Below are 17753 nucleotides of genomic sequence, written 5' to 3' on the forward strand. Positions count from 1 at the left end.
CACGTTGCTTTTTCCCAGCTCAAGCACCCCAGCCTGCAGCTGGCTTAACTATGCTCTGTCCAGGAATCGTCTATCACCCATCGTTTGTGTGTCTGTCCCACCAAAGGAAACGAAGCAGGCCCACCAGCTTGTCTCTCATGCTTAAGGCCTGGCCTCGCGTTAGACGCTCGTCTGTTCCTGTCTATCGGTGCAAAGTGACCCTGTGAAGATCTCAACCTGACCCCACGGCGTAGGGCCGACAGGGCTCCCATCATCGGTTGTGCTGCTGCTAAATTCCTAATGAGTGCGATATGCGCATGCAGCTGTTCACTATTCGGAGATTTGGCGGTGTTTAAAACGTAGGTGTACTCAATTATCAATTCATACATATCTGTTCTATTCCATCGTGAAAGTTCGGCGACCGTCATATACTGCCTGCTAGGTGTTTTTGATACATGACAAAGGCCGATGAAAGTGCTTGATTTGATGTTGCTAATCGATGCACCAGAGCCGTCCTTTTAGCTAGTTTTTCTCGGACAAATGGACCAACATACGCTGGTTGCAACGCCGCAGAGCTCACTCAGCAGCATGGCGGTTAATCTTGCGGCAAGTAGAAGCCGCCCACGCAGGCCTTGCGATGCGTGCCGCAAGCGTAAAAGCCGATGCGAGATGACAGAGGGCGAAGCGGTCTGTGTTCTCTGTAAATTCCATCGTCAGCCTTGCCTCTTCCAGGAAAATCCGCAGCCGCGCAAGAAGCGGAAGATCAGCAACGGAGGATCCAACGAGGCCGATGGCTCACGCGAACAGACGCGAGCTGTTCCTCCACCGCTCGAGATTGCTGACGGGCCCGGCGTGTCTGGAAACAACGAGGTTCTGGAGCGTAGAGCCTCGATCCGAAAGCACCAGCCCATCGACGACTACGCCAACCTGAAAGGACCGTCGTTGCTTAAGAAAACCCTGGGACTGCAGAACCATCGTCACAGCCGATTTCTCGGTTCAACCTCAATTTACGAGCAGGCGCTCTTGAACTCGGCCAACGCGGACGAGAACTTCGAGATTCCGCTTGGCCCGACGGCGATCCGCAAGGTTGGCGAAAGCACATCGTTTCTCTTGCGCCCGGACGCCGGAACCCAGAATCGGGACGAGGAGATCGTCGACCTCGATTCGATAGAGACGATCGTGGCGCCGCATGGCCAGGCTCTGATCAACTTGTACTTCAGGATCGTTCACCCGTCCTTTCCTATCCTTCACAAGAAGGTGTTCCTCGAAAAGTACCAGAGGACGCACAGGGAGTTCTCGCCTCCGCTGCTGGCCGCCGTATACATTCTTGCGCTCAACTGGTGGTCGTACAGCTCCGATCTTGCTCTGCATCCGAAACCAGACGTGGCGCAGCTCGAAAGGCTTGCCATAAAGACGATGAGCTACATTGTCTTCCGGCCAAAGATCTCGACAATTCAAGCCGGTTTGCTTCTACTACAACGACCTGAAGGCGACTCTTGGGCTCTTACAGGACAGCTCGTTGCGCTGGGACAAGACTTGGGACTGCACTTGGATTGCTCGAGGTGGAAGATCCCGTCCTGGGAACGTGGTCTACGCAAACGCCTCGCTTGGGCGCTGTACATGCAGGACAAATGGGGCTCGCTTGTTCATGCTCGCCCGTCGCACATCACGCCAGCAGACTGGCTTGTGAAGCCAGTTACAGAGGGGGACTTTCCGGAGCGTGCCGCCGACGAGGACGACGAGGAGGGAAGCACAGAAGTGGAAAAGGGTCGGATATTGTTCTGCGAGATGATCCGGCTTACGGAGATAGTCACGTCGATACTGAGCGAATTCTACTCGTTGCGAGCTGAAGAAGACATCAGAGAACGATCACAAGAGGGCGGCAGATGGATTCTGGAAAAGGCCAAGCCGATTCAGCTTCGGCTCAGAGATTGGTTTCAGCAGCTTCCGGAGTGCCTCAAGATGGACAACGTCAAGATGCGGAAGCTCAATTCGGCAGGTAAGAGATCCTGGCGATCCGTCGAGGCGGCGCAAATGCTGACCGTGGCCCAGGATACCTCCACCTGGCTTACTACGGTGCCGAAATGACACTGCATCGCCAGATCTTACGGTCTCTTGCCCACGAGCAGAATGCAAACTTGATTTCCATCTGTCGGAGCGCAGCCCACACCCGACTGACGACCGTCATGGACTTTGTGCGAGGCCTCCGCGCCGAACACCTGCAGTCGTTCTGGTATTCGTCCTCAAAGTATTGCTTCGCGCTCGTCGGCTCGTTCATAGGCTTGCTTTGGATCGGTGCCCGCTCAAAGGATGAAGCGGAGGCCTACAAGGAGAAGCTTGAGGAGTACAGGTGGACGCTGCGATTGTCAAGCAAGAGCGCCGAGTTCCTCGATCGCGCCATCGGCCAGCTGACCAAGTCCACGGGCCTGCTCATGAAAGCGATACCTGAAAGCTCGCGACCGCCCGCTTCGGCAACCGGTTCGCCCAACCCGGCGGTGGTGGAATCGGCGATGTCGCATGCGGACGAGGACGAGGACGAAGAGTGGACGGGAAACGACTACAATTCCGCTGAAGACACGATGTCGATGCAGCCCAGTCCGACGTCGTTCTCGGAGAACGGCGCGGCGATGGAGATGCTCTGGCCAAACTTCGGGTCATTGAACGGCGCCTCCTTCGCCATGCCCGAAACGCAGATAGCAGGCGCCGCGGGGTTTTCGATGCAGCCGTTCACGGGCATAGGGGACGATTTTGACGTGCCGACGGCGTACCAGCCGCATTACGGAGCGAACGGCACGGCTTGATTGGCTCGAGTACGTAGATGCTCTTGAGAAAGACGAATGACGAACAAGAAACTGAGCAATGAAAACGAAACCTGTATTTGAGAAGCGCTTTTGCTTATCAGTTTTCTGTTCGTACGTATGTACGTAGTCGGACCTAGGATGACAGCACTCCACACGTTTCGCTCCTGGCTCTCCACTGCCAGCCAGCACCTGTATGCATATCTTAGATCAGAGGAGGGTTTAGAAACAGTGCGATGGTATGCCTTGCCGCAGCACTCGGCGAAACTGGATCGTATCAGAAGATGGCCACGGCATTCGGTGGGCTCGCCACGCCGCCAGGCACCTTCAGCGGCACGCTGCTGACGAAGAAGGTCCACCTGCCCAGCTGTCGACACTTTTCTGCAAGCTTCTCGAGGTCGAACATTTCGCCTATGGGGCACCCCCAGCCGGCGAGCAGCCACTGATGCAGCGTGTCCTGGGCGGCGTGAGGACCCGACACGGGCGCGCGCTCAAAGGCGATTGCGTCGCCGGCCACGGCGCTGAACTGGTTCTCCCACAGCCAGCGCAGGGTGTCGTGGCCGGCCTGGACGCCCGCGAAGTCTGGCGAAGGGCGCTCCGCGAGCGCGGCGCGTTCGGCGTCCGATAGTGCCTCGTAGGCCCGCACGAAGCCCGAGCGGACGAAGAGGATGTCGCCGGGGCGGAAGGAGACGGCCTGCTCCCTGGCGATGTCCTTGATGACGGAGATGGGGATGTCGCGCGACTCAAACGGCGTGATAGGCAGGCCGTGCTTCTCGGCGTGGGCAACGTAGTCGAGGAGGACGCCGCGGCCGACCACGCCTCCGTTCTCGGCGACGACTGGGTGTGCGTGAGCGAAGACGAGAGGTTGACAGGCGCAGCAGGCACGGGCAAGACTAACCGTCAATACCAAGCAAGTTGCTGCTCTCAATGTCCTTCTGCGTGACCCCGTTGTAGAATACCTTTGCCTCTTGGTACCCTGAGCCACGAACGAGTCAGCAACTGTGTTGTGGACGTTGGCACGCTCCGCAAAGACTCTCACCGTAATGCCTGAGACCATCCCACTGCGTGCTGCACTGCGTGTTGAAGTGGAGCACGTCGTCGTTGACCGTCCTCGGCGCCTTGTTCCGGATCTCGTGCACAAATGCCTGCCTGCCAAACATGGGCGCAGACGGCATGTTCAGTCTCCAGTCCAGCGAGACGCGGTCGCCGGTCTTGATCTCCTTCGCCGCATCGGCGACAACGTCTGGCGTGAGCAGATTCAGCGTGCCCAGCTGGTCCGTGGCGCTGGAATGCAAAAGAAAATCGTCAGCAATGCCTATACTGCAGCGTGTCTAGTGTATGACTCTGCTTTCGACTGTAGCTCATGGGGAAACGAACACGCCATGTCTCTCTCGGGCGACTCAACTACGCCTCATTCCATGCTCGTGATGGCATACCAAAGGTGGTCACATAGGCAAGGTCGGGCTTCGCTCACCCGAATCGTCCCCACGCATTTCCAAACGGCCCCTCCTTCTTCAGCGGGAGTTGATCAAATGAAATCTCGGGTGTCATGTCCAGTAGACGTCTACTATCTAGGTTATGAGGTGCAAGATTTCTCCCCAGTGTCTGGTGTTTGGCTGTTGTTTTAGCAGGACGAGTACAACCAAGTCGCGATTGGTACTTAGCATGCTAAACTACTTTAAATGCCTTTTGCCGAGCCCCTCACACGCGTGCCGTGAGGAGAGAGGACTCCATCCGATCAGCGCACTGGGCCCGCAGTTTTCCTTCCGTCAGACAGACAGCCAAAGTTCGATCAATCACTTAGATTCCGCGGAAACGCAAAGCGGCTAGCGTTGTAGGGTGGAGGCAGAAGCATGCTTATCCGGCGCAATCGCTGCGTCTTACCGCGCAGAGCGATTCAGTCGGGTACATTACGCTTGCGACGTACATGATCCGACGAAAGCAAGCACTCGAGTGTAGATTGGTGACAAACACGGGCTCGTAGGACCCACCCGCGCTCTGTTCTACCACGTAGAAGCACATCGAGTTGCCAGGTTGGCTTCGAGCGAAGCAAACCAGAGTCGCGGTCGGGCACAACCAAAAGCAATTGCCGTCTCACTGAGGTCATATCCGACCCTGTCACCGCTGTCACAATTGGTAGCAACAAAGTGCTGGGCCTCTCTCTTTTTCTCTCTACCGCCGTGGTATCCATGGACCACACCAACCTGTTTCACGCCACAGATCTGTCAAGAATGCCGTCAGCCTCGTCTGCTGATGAGCAGTCGATAAGGCTCTTCGGAACGCCGCTCTTACCGGACGTCTCTTTGACGCCATGGCATTCTTCGATTGACATGACCCAACGGTCTCATAATAGATCTCTCTGCTGATTTTAGGGTCGCGGCGCTTTCGCTCGATAGATCTCATCGCAGAGACCCGCATAAATTGCTCAGTCGGTTTCTCTCATCGTGCGATTCCCGTTGGAGAGGACGGTGGAGCTTCAGATCTTGACCGTCATCGTCCTTCGAACACCTCTTGACGTGATGCGCAGGCCTCTCTGCTTGCCTCTTTCTGTCAAGGATGGGAATCATCGCCGGAAAGACTGTCCAGTGATGAACAACCGTTGCCCTAACAGATGCAAAACAAGTAGGAAGGTAGTAAGCAAAAGCGAAGATGCTGCAAACGTATGACGCAAAACTGAATATTGCTTAGAACGCAATGCATCAAGTTCGTCAACAGCAGCCCCAGATTGATGCAATGTCGTTCGCACTGTTAAAATAAAGAGGATGGAAGGTGATCAAATTGAGCACAAAAGAGGGACACGAAGGGAAGAAGAATAATGTAAATGCCGTACAAATACAAATGCTTGCTTTTTAGCCATTGCCACGCCATTGTTACCTAGACATTCCCTGCCTTTCCTTGCACGTCTCTGGCCGAAAGAAAAGCTCGCATCTCTCACAGGATCTCGTCAAGTTCTCCGTCCTTTCCTATCTTACCCTCTCTTTTCTCTCATTCTCGATCCGCTCTTACTCTGCATAATATAGAAGAAATGGTAGGGGAATAAAAGAGAAAGGGACGCGCAGGCAGCAAAACCCAATGTTCTTTTTTCCCCCGTCTATCGGTATAGATGGAACCCAGGCGCACAGGAGAAACTTAAAACATTCCAACGGCAGCAACAGCAACATTGGTTACTAGTAGTAGCAGTGGCAGCAAGCGGTAACAGACCCAGACACACCCACTCACTCAATACAAGGCCCGCCCATTTTCCATTGGAGAAAGAAAAACTAAAAGAATAGGAAGTAAAAGTCTTAAAGCTAGTAATGCATCCGGATTTGACGAAGAAACGCGCTTTTTTGCAATGCCCATGCGAATGGTATGATAAATGGAGGTTGATGCTGATGACGATCGTATGCAGGTTCTTTCAAAACAAGCGTGCAGAAGATGGGTATCGGATTTACAGAAACTCATTTGCCTGCGTCGTTGCTGGCTTCCCCGGCCGCGGCCGGCTGGGCCTTTGTCAGCACGGGCGAGGCGTGTTGTGAAGGCGGGGAAGCGACGTCGTCCGGATGATCACCGTCAAGGGCAGCAAGTGCACTATGTGGACATAGTCAGCGAATTTCGGTCCAGTCACGCGATTATTTGTGGAAGTTGGCATGTATGGGAAAGTTGATAGAGATACAAAAAGGGGGAGGAAGGGGTGGAAGGTTGAAGGCGTACCTGTAGGCGTTCACATGAGCGGTTGATTCCTTGTCCTTCACTGGGGGGGTGTTCGTTCTGGAGCTCGCTCCACTCTCGTCTCCCACCCTTGGACCCAATCCTCCTCGCCGACTGCCCGAACGCGAATTGCTCAGAAGTGAGCCGGGACCCAGCCCACCGCCGCTCGAGCCCGTCGGACGTGCGTTGCGAGTAAGCTTCTTCAGATCATCCATGCCGACGGAGCTCGACTGGTATTGGGGTGGTGGCATTCCGCCAGCGCCTGAGAAGGAGCGGGCGTCGCCGCGGCCAACAGGTGGACGGCCACCAGACCCGCCACCGCGCGACGAGCGCTGGCGCTCTAGCTCGGCAGCTTGCTGTGCCGCGGCCTCTTCGCGAATCTCGGAGATAGTCTTGGGACCCTTGAGCGCGTCTTTGGACTGCCACTGCTTGCGGCGCAGATCAACTGTGTCCAGCAACATGTAGTACATGCGACTGGGCAGACCCTCGATCTTCATGATAGTCTGAATGCGGTCGATGTACGTATCCATCATGCTATGACCCTTGGGGTCCGCGTCCATGGTTGAACCAATGGTGCGCAGCAGCTTGACCAAGCTTTCTATAGCAGCCTCGTCTGGAGTGCCTTCGAAATTGAGGAGTTTGACAACGCACTCGTGCATGATTCTGAGCGTCAGCATGCCAAGTTTGTACAGCTCGCCAATGAATTGGATAAGGCCGAGACCGCGACGCTTGGCTGCGGCGGCGATGTAGTAGTCGTCCGACAGCATTGCAGCTTCCTCTGTCTGGCCCTCTGGTCGTTCTGGCAAATTGACCTCCCAGCCGCGCTCGAATTCTTCCTGGCAGCGGTTAAGTAGGTACTTTCTGAAAAGTGCGCCACCAACGACAACCTGGCCGTGTTTGTCCTTGACACTCTCGTCGCGAATCTCAGGGCCCATATCCTGGAGCATGCGCTCGCAGAATTTCGCGTACATGGAGCTCCAATGGGCTTCGTCGCAGGCCTTCTCAAACGTGAGCTGGATGACCTGTCGTAAGGTACGGCCATCCGTCTCGTCCTTGGACTGGGAGGCGATGGCCAGTATGTCTGATGAAATCTTGTCGAACTTCTCGGGTGTCATCTTGTTTAGCGCCGCCTTGACCTTGCGCTGGACCATCTCCGGTGAAAGATGGCCACCCGGAACAGCGGCGCTAGCGGCAGGCTGACCGATAGTCATGGGCTTCCATCCCGTCTGCGAAATCTCGAGTGGCGCAATGGTCATGCCAGCAGTGAGCGGCATCTTCTTGGCGGCCTCCGCCTCCTGAGCCGGATTCGGTCCACCGCGACGGCTGCCCTTACCGCGGTGGCTCGTATTGCGCGGCGAGTTGACGCCCTGGACCGATTGAGCCGACGGTGTGCGAGCCATGCCCGCACCGCCCATCGGGAAGGGAGCACCACGACCGGCGGGGAAACTTCCAGGGAAACCGGCAACAGACGTGCGACCGGCGCCGCCGAGGGAGGCTTGGAACCTTTGCTCCGAGCTCGTACCGGGCGGCAGTGTGCGGCCACTTGCACCGAAATTGCCCATCACGCCCATCTGAGGGGCGCTGGGGCGACCCGACATCGATCGTCCACCCTGTCCCATGGACGGCGTGCGAGCAGACTGGGGGCGGGCAGAGTCTGTGCCATCGCCCACAGTCTCCTTGATGGTCTTGTCCCAGTCCACGGACGGCTTCTCCTTGAAGACGTCACGAAATTGCAGCAGGAAGGCATTGTCGTAGCGCTGACCACTGCCTTTGACACCTTTGTTCAAGGCTGGGTTTGGTGATTTGATGCCCTCAGGGTAAGTAATTGTTTCGTTCCTGACCTCGAGGAAACGAGCAGTCTTTAGTGCCTGCATGCCGGCGGTTGGCTGTGCGGGTTCGACGGCTTTCGTCGTCTCGAGCTTGAGAGCGGCAGGTTTATTCTTCGCGGAGACTGTTGGAGTTTTGGACGCCGAGGCTGGCTGAGCTGGTGGCGGCATGGGAGACTCGGAACCAGGAGTAGACGTCTCGCTCGCAGGCGCGCCAGTCGCACCAGGGCCGAACATGGTGTTCTTCTTCAGCTGGGAGAACAACGTCTGGGCTTCAGCGTCGCTGTCACCCTCGGCCTTACCCCTTGCTCTGGCCTCCTCACGTTCCTCCGCCTCGCGTTCCAAGCGCTTCATCTCCTCCTCTTCTTTGGCCGCCTTCTCTGCCGCAAGACGCTCTGCCTCTTCCTTTTCGGCCTTCTTCTTGGCAGCATAGGCTGCCTCGCGCTCCTGCTCGAGCCGCTCCGCCTCCTCCATCTCAGCAATCATGCGCTCCATCTCTTCCTCTTCCTCGCGCTTCTTTCGTTCCTCTTCGGTCTCGCCCTGTTCTACTGGTTCTGCGTCTGTGGCACTGGTAGTCGATGTGTTTTTGGCAGCGCCGTCGTCGGCCTTGGGCTCGGCTTCAGCCTCAAGCTCCTTGGAAGCGGCGGGCTCTGGTGCTGGCTCATTACTGCTGGCAGCTGCAGCTGCTTCTTTCTCCTCCTGAGCCTTCTTCTTCTTCTCGGCCTCGGCCTCTTCCTCGGCCTTGAGTTGTTTCAAGAATGCCTCGTGGAACTCCTTCTTGCGCTCCTCAGCAGACTTGACGCGCACCGACTCAGTACGAGCATGCTGACCAGACGGGGTCGTGGTGCGAGGGGGAGTTGGTGTGGACGGTGCTGCACCACCGGATGAGACGACCGCAGGACCCTTTGACGACGTGGCTGGACTCGGAGACTGAACGCTCTTCTTGAAATCTACGACCTCGCCATCGGGCTTTGTAATTTTGACAGCGCTGCTCTTCGGTGGACGCTGAAAGTTCGACTGAGACGGACCCGGACTGGGACTGGCCTGAGGATGAGGACCAGGCGAGTGTCCCATGGACGAAGACGGTCGAGGGTCTCCAGACTGAGAGGCTTGTCGGGACATGGACTGAGGTCCGGGAGATGCTTGGTAGGGGCCGGGCGCGTATGGCTGCTGAGGGCGGAAATGAGTGGGAGGAGGCGGCGTGTTCATCGACGTGTGCGGCACCTGCTGGTACATCTGAGGAGGCATGAAACCCTGCTGCTGTGCATACGGGTACTGCTGATAATCGTAGCCCGGCATGTAGACGGGAGCTTGCTGCATGTGCGGGTATTGATATGCGTGGGGCATAGGGCCGTTCTGCATGTTTGGCATGTGCGGCTGAGGGTGCGGAGGCATCGCTGGACTACGATTTGCTTGGAAAGGCGAGTTTGCGCCTCGCACAACCTGATGCTGGAAAGCCGGGCCTGCATTCGATGGGGTCCTGTTCGTCATTGCCAAAGGCGTCCGGAACATGGACGGTGAATGGCCCGGAGCACCACCTGGAAATTGGTTACCGCCATTGAAGGGAGGCCGGCCTCCGCCTCCGCGGCCGTTTGGTGGGATGAAGTTTCGGTTCATGTTATCGCTATGGGCGGATTGCGACGATTCGCGACGAAGATGTTGGGCTTGAGGGCCTGTACCTGGACCGGAAGGGATCCCTGGACGCATAGGCAGCTAAGTTTTTTGTGTTAGCGAATATGATACACAATATTTAAAGCTCTCCCCTCTTTCTTCTTTATTTTCCTTGATCAAACGACAGAAGGCGCATCCTCCTCTTCGTCACAATCATGACTGTCAAGGATAAAAGAAGAGAAGAAAAAAAAGAAGGCGGTGGGGCAAAAGGAATGTTACACTCATGTTGGAGGGAGAAGGAGCTGAGAAATACACTCCACTCTCCATCCGATTGAGTGTTGCATGGATTGAACGTACAGATTGCTCGGGGCCATCCGCACCTTGGAGGCTACCGAAATTGACTGCGCTCTGGCTGGAAAGACTCGGAGGTGGCGGCCCGCCACTCGAGGCCGCTGGAGGTGGTATAGGGGAGGGTGATCGGGCAGGGTTTGGCCCGCCGTAGGGTTGCGAGAGCGAGCTGTGGTGCATGTGAGGTGTGCTGTGCGACATATTAGGCGATGGGGATGCGCCGATGGAGCCGAAGCTAATGTTGGGGCGCGAAGGAGTGCTGATTCCGTTGGGCGCAGAGTTACCAGCTCCCGGGGGGATGGTGACGGAAGGAGCACGAACGTGAGATTCGTTAGCGTGCACAGAGCCGGTGGTAGAGCTCACAATGGCAGGGCCGGTGGGCGCGTTCGTAGGCGCAGACGGCCTACCATTCACTGGAGATGCCGACTTTGAATGAGCATGTTGGCTCAAGGCCAGACCTCCCACCACCGCTGGAGAGCCGCCAGAAGGGTTCGCGGACGGCGAAGACTGCGGGCCCTTTGTCGCGTTGGCGTACGAGGAACGGACGTTGGAGGACGTCGTTCCCGAGGCGGCAGCGGACGAGGAAGCGGACTTGTTGGGAGCGTTGATGGGAGCGGTCGAGGATTGGACGGTGCTGGACATTAGCGGGTCGATTTGAAAGGGCGGTTGAGCACCGGATGATCAAGCGTCGGCCGAGAGGGGAGAAGTGTGTGCAAGTGAATATATTACGATTCTGCCGTGAGGGGGTCGAGGACAGTGAGTCGTTTCGCAAGGAGACGACAGCTCTCAAAGGACCAGCCTGCAAAAGACTCGTGGGCGCACAGTGTCAAACGTGTACGGTAACGAGGTGGCAGAGGCAAGTGCAGCGCGAACAATCAGGAGCGCCTCGACGAGCACAGCTGGCGTTGTCCGGATAAAAGGGAGCGAACTGCAGGTGGCAGCGGTAATTTCGTTGCTCGATTGATGGAATCGCGTTGGGAAACAAATCCAACAAGGATTTCAGATCGGCTTTTCTTTCTTCGTCCGGCGACGAGCGAGTTGGAGGAATCTCACACGGAAGCGACCCACACACCGTGTATGTGAGTGGACAGGCGTGCCGGCGTGGGTGTGTATGTATGTATGCGCGGATAAGCTGATGTCTCTCGCGAGAACGCCTGGTGCGACACCACGACGTATTTTTCTTCGAGGGTGGAGATATGCGGCGGCCTTTCAGGAAAAGGACCTGCGGCTAGGAGATGGGAGTAGGGAGTGACGACAACGACTCGCGATGGAGGTGTCGCACTTCGGGGGAGGGGAGAGGAAGAGAGGAGGATGGATAATTAAGATACCACACCTCTCGTGTCTTGATGGGGTGATGGGCAGGAAGAAAGAAGAGAGAGAAAAAGAAGCGAGCGAAAAAGAGAGCGACGAAAAAAAAAGGTAAAGCGTGTGGCCGTAGTTTGCGACGGAACGCTCGACCGGGGTGCTGCTTTGGGCCTAGCGCGGTGCGTTGCTCAGCTGCCGGGAGAGCCCAGCAGGGCGACGGCGCGACGTGTGGAGCGGCTCAAGCAGATCAGAGGCACGTTGAGCACCAGAGCAGAGAAACGAGCCTTCGCCATGTCCTCGCGCCGCCAGGCGCAACGAAGGCCTCTTGCGCGCAGCCCAGCAGGCACAGCAGGCCGGCACTGACACGCCAGCACTCGCACGCCGGCACTCGCACGCCAGCACTCGCACGCCAGCACCAGCACGCCAGCACCAGCAGCGCGTGCCAATCATTCCCGTTTGCTCGTCGTGCCTGCCGTCCTACGTTGGCTGTTGCCTGCGCGAGCTCCCGCCCTTCTCTTTCCCTGATCTTGGGCGCTCTTTCCTCTGCACAGGTGCGGCAGCCTCGACCGGCGACTCCTGCCACCACGCCTCAATCTGCTGTCAGCCGCTCCTTCTGTGTGCCTGCTCGCTGGTTCCATCCACGGCCTACGGCGATGACGCAGGCCCATGTGACTGTGGGTGGTGCGCTTCGTTCTGCTACGATGGCTACAAACAGCACCGGCACTCCTGCTGTTGCCCAGAACCGGCAGCACTACAATTCCTCCTACTAATCCTGCTTCTTCTCCTCTACCTCTACCTCCTGCTGCTGCTTGATCCGTCCGCTGCGTGTTGGCCTACTTGTCATCGTCGCCATGACCATCTCCATCCGGCTGCATCTTGCGCCAACTCGCTGCGCACTGCAACCGCTGGCTCACTCCACGGGAAGGTACCTTCGAAGGCTGTCTGCCCTATCGCAATCTTCTTGCCCCGCTCGTCTGATCGGTCGCGCAGCACTGTCCCCGAGAAGAGCATGTAATAAAGGGGAAAAGAAGACGGACGATATGGGGGCAAAGCTGATCGACGCAGCGCAATCAGCTGGGTTTCTCTCGCCTGCACACGGCATTTTACCAGTAACTTAGCAGCCTTGCTTTCCTCGCGGTCAATCGCCTTCCTCTTCAAGCGCGAGCTGCAATTATCTTGTGTCTGACAATTCGTGCACGCATCTTTTCTTTCTCTTCCTTCGTCGTCGTTCTTTCCTTGTTCTGTGTTCTGTGGTTGAGTGCAATGCCGTTGTGTTGCTCCCGATGGCTCACTCTGTCCATCTTCCAAGGATCACCCAGGAGCTGGAAAATGCATTTACACACCGGGCCGCGAAAGTGTGCACGAGCACAAGGACTCGCACTCGCTCGCCCATGCACGCACCCTACGACGCGAACAACGACAAGAGACAAATTTCACACACGCACGTACGCAACAGGCTGTTCCGTCCAAACACGTACAAATCGTCCAGTCTCGTCCTTTTCACTCCTCCCTCCTGCCATCTATCATCGGAAACTCACTCTTCCATCCGCACGCAAACACGCCACGCCTCCTCAAAGCACATTCCACTGATCCGTACTACCACGGGAATCTGAAGTCTTCCATGCATGATGACGGCGTACCTTGTATACGATCCGCAAAACAAAGATTTGCCACCACCGTGGCGTCGGCCTTATTGCGGCCCGCCCAATTGGCCGGGTCCACCCTTCGTTGGGAGGGGGAGCCCTAATAAGCGCTCGCCTCGATCACCAGCCAGTTACGGTGTACTTGTCTCCCGTAAAATCCCTGGCGTGATTCAAAACTTCCCATCCGCTCGCAGCGCTCTTCGTCACGTACAGCGGGACGTCGAGGGAAGACTCATCTTTCGTAGAGTATAGCATAAGATGAGTTTCTTCTGGTCTCTTAGAAGCTGTTAGTCATGGTTGCGCGGGCGAACACCGCACAAAGATGCACAAGCATCCACCACAGCTCGTTTCAATCGGCTAGGCCAGTCCAGCTTCCACATGGCCAAGCAGACCTCCAACACGTGAGGCCTGCAGACGGACGCGCGGGACATGTGCATCCGCGGCAGATTCTTTTGTCTGCTCTTGTGGGCGCAGGCCGGAGATGGAACGCGTAGGGCCCAGTACTAACGTATCGGCTGATGATTGAGGTGCTGAGACGAGGAGCGCGCCGTTGGGAGCTCATGAGTCGCGGCCTGCCTGTGCTTGGAGGCTTCCTACAAACCGTCGGTTATTGAGACTCAGCATCGCGCACCAAACACGAGGACAAAGGAGGCTATCTTCAGTCCGTCTTGCTATCGATCTCTTGAAAGTCCGTCGTTCTCGCTCTCTCCAGCGCCGCCGGCTGGTACAGCAACCGTCCTCCTTTCCTTCCCTCCCACCTGTTATGGCATCACCTAGCGACAACCGTATCCATGCACACGCAGCCAAGCATGCACGAATGCACAGCGTATGCATCGAGCATTCGTCTTTTGCCTTTGCCGAGCTCACGCCTTCAGCCCGCTGACGCCTTTAGAAGTTTCCGTGCATCAAGCCAAAGAAGCCCGGGGTGCGGGGTGTCCCACCGCCCGTCTCAAAGGGTCTTCAAGTGCATAGAACTATTCTGGAACCTCATTCTGCCCTCGTCCGCGGCCCGCAACGGGTGCACAAGACAGTCTGGCTGATATGCATCTGGGTACCCGTGTACGTCGATCGTTCGCCTGTATCCCGTCCCGGATGTCTCCATACTTCTTAGGCCTTTTTTGGGGGTGGGGCGCCTGTGTAGCCCTCTCGTGTCGCACAGGCTGCTTGGAGGTACAAACCAGGGCTTTCTTCATCCCTCGACCGCAGCCTTCTACGAGAAGCGACCTTTCTTCTGGCAGCGACGTCTTGGTCTACACGGGTATTGATGCACTGCCGCAATCCGGGTCACCAGAAAAGTCATATTGTTTATCTTCATGCCATGCAAACATATCTGTGAATCTTAGGGAGGTGTCTCGAGACGCTTTCTGAGCCGGCCTTGACAGGTTCGGGAGGGTTTGAAGAGACATTAAAATTTCATAGTCAGGACTACCTTTTCGTGTTGCCTTGTCCATGTTCTGTTCCGTCCAGTTCGTGGGAGAGGGAAGCCAGCCTCCATTCGTCTTGTCATCTCGAGGCTAAGTCTCCCCATTTCCCCGTCCCGCGTCATTTCTCGTCCGCCATTTCAGCCTCACTGCTGAACCTCATCACTGTCCTGTACCAGTTCTCATCCCCTGCGCGCCCTTCGTCCTCGCCCTCGTCTTCCTCTCCGCACGTACGCCCTTCCCCCCTTGCCGTCACCTTGCGCGATTCTCGCCTTGCTCCGATGTCTTCCCCCCAAGTCTCGCTGTTCCCCTCCGCGATGTCAACCGGGTCCAGAACGTGCGCACGCATGCCGCGCAACGTCGAGCGGTGCCTAGCCTCCACTCTCATCCTGGTGCCCGCCGACGGGCCTACGCCCAGCCGTCCACGTCCCAACGGCGCAGCTCCTGCCTCCGACCAGGAGAGCCTCTCCCCCCCGTGCGGCGTTTCCACAGGCTCCGCAAGCCGCCTGCGCATCCACTCGTACTCTTCGTGCGCGGGTCTGCCCCTCCGCTCCAACATCGCTCGCCTTGCCTGCCGCGACACCCCGTACAGGTCCGCCCGGCATGTCGGGCACTTGGCTTCGTGCGCGTTGTACGCAAAGTGCCGCTCCAGACACAGCCGGCCGAAGACGTGTCCGCACGGGTCGATGCGCACGGCCGGCTCCGGCCTCTCGTCCGGATGTGCGACGCTGCCGAACGCGTTCCAGCAGATCGAGCACGTGCCTGCGCCCTCGCCGCCCTCGCCTGCGTCTCCCTTGGCCCGCCCGTCCGTTCCGAAGGGCACGGCGTGCACGTGCAGGGCCAGAAAGAGGGACGCTGTCGCCACGAGAGGGTTCTCGCACTGGTAGCGCGGGGAAGACGACATGATCGGTTCTGATTCGACGCTCACGTGCGGGATTGGTTTGCCAAACGTGTCGACGATGTTTTTTGGTTCTTCTCCCTCGCCAAATTTTCTCAAAGGGTCGATCAAAGACTTGAGTTCCTTTCGTTCTTTATTTCTTTTTGTTTAATTTTGTGATTTTCCTCGCGGAGATGCGAACTTGGCGGGATGGAGCTGTCACATTACCGATTCGTGATGTCGTGGGGGTGAAGTGGTGGGGTCGAAGATGAAGTAGCAGAGGAGTAAGAAGAGGAAGTCGAGGAAGACGATCACGGTTGTGAAGGTGGTGAGGAGACAGAACGGGAGGATTCTTCGTCGCGTTGTGCCGTTCCCTTTAGCTTGCGAGAGACTTGGGCGCGGATCTCCACATATGTCTTATGCTCGAGTTGGGTGGGTTGGGTTTGACTCGATACGTGCGTTTGGACCTTGGTTTGCTGTACCACAAAAGGGCATCCCCCACCTGGTTGTTGCCAGCGGCGGGACCCTCACAGCGGTCTTTTCTTCCCTTCCCTTTCCCTTTGTACTCGATGGTAGAGATCTGAACCCGATATCAAATTAAAAAAAAAAAATCCCCTCTCCCCGCCGGTTGAACAAAACTGTGGAAAAAAGTAGCCTTCTGCAACTTCTCCCTTCGCTGAACCCCTCTCTCCTATTCTCCGTCCTCAGATGACGCTCGCTTTTGCTATCTGAACATGGGGAAACAGAACACCGACGATGACCACGACGTTATTGTATCTCAGGAAACGGTTGTCAGGCGAACGAAGCATTTCTCTGGCGCCCTGGTGGATCTGTCCGAGTACGTGCGCGAGGTCAGGTCGCGCCTCAAGGGCTCGAAGAAAAGATGCCACACGAACATGCACACGAACACGCTTAACTCGAGCTCGGCAGCAAGCTGGATCGCATGCTCTACGCTATGGTCGAGATCAAGAACCGCTTTGGCACCCTCTGGAAGTGAGACTTTAGCAAGTTCAACCGTACCTTCCTTCATGATCAGATAGCCTCTGTCTCCAAGCTCTTCGATGTGGCGCAACCTAGCCCGCAGAATCTTGAGCCCATATTCAGTTCCGAACGTGGCATCAAATGTGGCCTTCAGAGCGCAGAAGCTAATGTCCACATCGACACCGAATGGTAAACCCCTCCTCCTCCTCCCCCTTTCTGAGCCACAGCCGGACAAGGTCACAAGTGCGCTCATATATCGCAGGAGCAGAGATCATATGTAAAAATAGTGGCATTTTGAGGTCCTTCCACAAGCCGCGATGAGCCTTTCCCTTGTCGTCAGTCTTTACGGTAAAATGTCCTTTTGGAATTATTCCACGCAAAGCCGCAGCAATGTTTTCTGAGCGCTCGAAATCAGCGTGGCGTCGAAGGGGCACATCTTGTCATTCGCGTGGTTCCCTCAGGACCAGTGTCGGCTCGGTCTTCGAAAAAGGGGGGATCAAGACTCGCACCAGCGCCGATTGGTGTTTTTCATTTTGTTGAATGAACCATTTGAAGAATGTCCTGGTCTGGTTCATGTGGGCTATCACTTCCGGCAGGTCACCGAACAGGCTCTATGCCTTTATTGTCTGGTATTCCTGTAATGGCCTTGGGCAATGCCTTTCGATAAAACAGGAAGGAAAACCGGTCACCGAAAGACAGAGGGATGCAGTGGAAGAAGCCAGGTCTGTCATCGAATCGTCCATGTTGAAAATTTTTGCGACTATTATGAGTACAGATTTGGCCTTCATGTGGACGACGCAGCACGTGGGCTCATCTTATTTTACTTCAGCTTCCTCTGATAACTTAAAATCCCATACGATTGCTGTGCTGTCTTCGTCAATTTGATGTTTCATATAATGAGGGCGACAACAATATCGGAATATAGATGGAGGCTAAATAAGGTAAGGCTGGTATTTCACCGTCAAGAGCTGCTGCGATAAGCCGGTTACCGTGATGTCAGCAGCGCTCTATCGGTATAGCGGACATCACCCGGGCGTTCACCATTGACAGCATGTACCTCAAAACGAAACACTGATCAAGCTCAGCCTATATGCTGTTTGAGCATATACCTTGCTAGCGTCAAGTCTCGGTTCAATACACTGCGTGCTAGTCATGTTTTCCTGCTGAGAGCTCTAGGTCCACTACAAGTGCTTTAAGCCCATGCATGGTTTTTCATTCCATTGAGGGCGCTTAAAGCCCTATATTATGTTGGAAAGTGATCGTAGTGGGCAATG

At 56.3% G+C, this 17753-nt stretch overlaps 6 protein-coding genes across 6 annotated transcripts; 2 read left to right on the plus strand and 4 right to left on the minus strand.

The window, feature by feature from the left end:
- Positions 1–648: 648 nt before the first annotated feature.
- PV09_01344 (uncharacterized protein) lies at positions 649–3093 on the plus strand (the record flags this gene model as incomplete). The annotated part of the gene is made up of 2 exons (XM_016354215.1): positions 649–1978; positions 2032–3093. 2 exons carry the CDS (start codon positions 649–651, stop codon positions 2778–2780), a joined length of 2079 nt encoding a protein of 692 aa, XP_016218310.1. The 3' UTR covers positions 2781–3093.
- PV09_01345 (uncharacterized protein) lies at positions 2853–4545 on the minus strand. Its single transcript, XM_016354216.1, has 4 exons — positions 4252–4545; positions 3817–4061; positions 3676–3753; positions 2853–3614 (listed from the first exon to the last, which is right to left on the minus strand). Exons 1-4 carry the CDS (start codon positions 4326–4328, stop codon positions 3055–3057), a joined length of 960 nt encoding a protein of 319 aa, XP_016218311.1. The 5' UTR covers positions 4329–4545; the 3' UTR covers positions 2853–3054.
- Positions 4546–5475: 930 nt separating this feature from the next.
- Positions 5476–11627, minus strand: PV09_01346 (uncharacterized protein). The gene is made up of 3 exons (XM_016354217.1): positions 10262–11627; positions 6471–10006; positions 5476–6347 (listed from the first exon to the last, which is right to left on the minus strand). The coding sequence occupies exons 1-3, from the start codon at positions 10892–10894 to the stop codon at positions 6218–6220; spliced, it is 4299 nt and encodes a 1432-aa protein (XP_016218312.1). The 5' UTR covers positions 10895–11627; the 3' UTR covers positions 5476–6217.
- Positions 11628–13755: 2128 nt separating this feature from the next.
- Positions 13756–14636, plus strand: PV09_01347 (uncharacterized protein). Its single transcript, XM_016354218.1, has one exon. The coding sequence runs from the start codon at positions 14242–14244 to the stop codon at positions 14566–14568; it is 327 nt and encodes a 108-aa protein (XP_016218313.1). The 5' UTR covers positions 13756–14241; the 3' UTR covers positions 14569–14636.
- PV09_01348 (uncharacterized protein) lies at positions 14561–15525 on the minus strand (the record flags this gene model as incomplete). Its single annotated transcript, XM_016354219.1, has 1 exon — positions 14561–15525. One exon carries the CDS (start codon positions 15523–15525, stop codon positions 14743–14745), a length of 783 nt encoding a protein of 260 aa, XP_016218314.1. The 3' UTR covers positions 14561–14742.
- A 751-nt stretch (positions 15526–16276) lies between these two features.
- On the minus strand, positions 16277–16732 carry PV09_01349 (uncharacterized protein; the record flags this gene model as incomplete). Its single annotated transcript, XM_016354220.1, has 1 exon — positions 16277–16732. The coding sequence occupies one exon, from the start codon at positions 16730–16732 to the stop codon at positions 16277–16279; it is 456 nt and encodes a 151-aa protein (XP_016218315.1).
- Positions 16733–17753: the final 1021 nt, after the last annotated feature.

The sequence above is a fragment of the Verruconis gallopava genome, assembly GCF_000836295.1.
Source record: "Verruconis gallopava strain CBS 43764 unplaced genomic scaffold supercont1.3, whole genome shotgun sequence".
Classification (NCBI taxonomy): Eukaryota; Fungi; Ascomycota; class Dothideomycetes; order Venturiales; family Sympoventuriaceae; genus Verruconis; species Verruconis gallopava.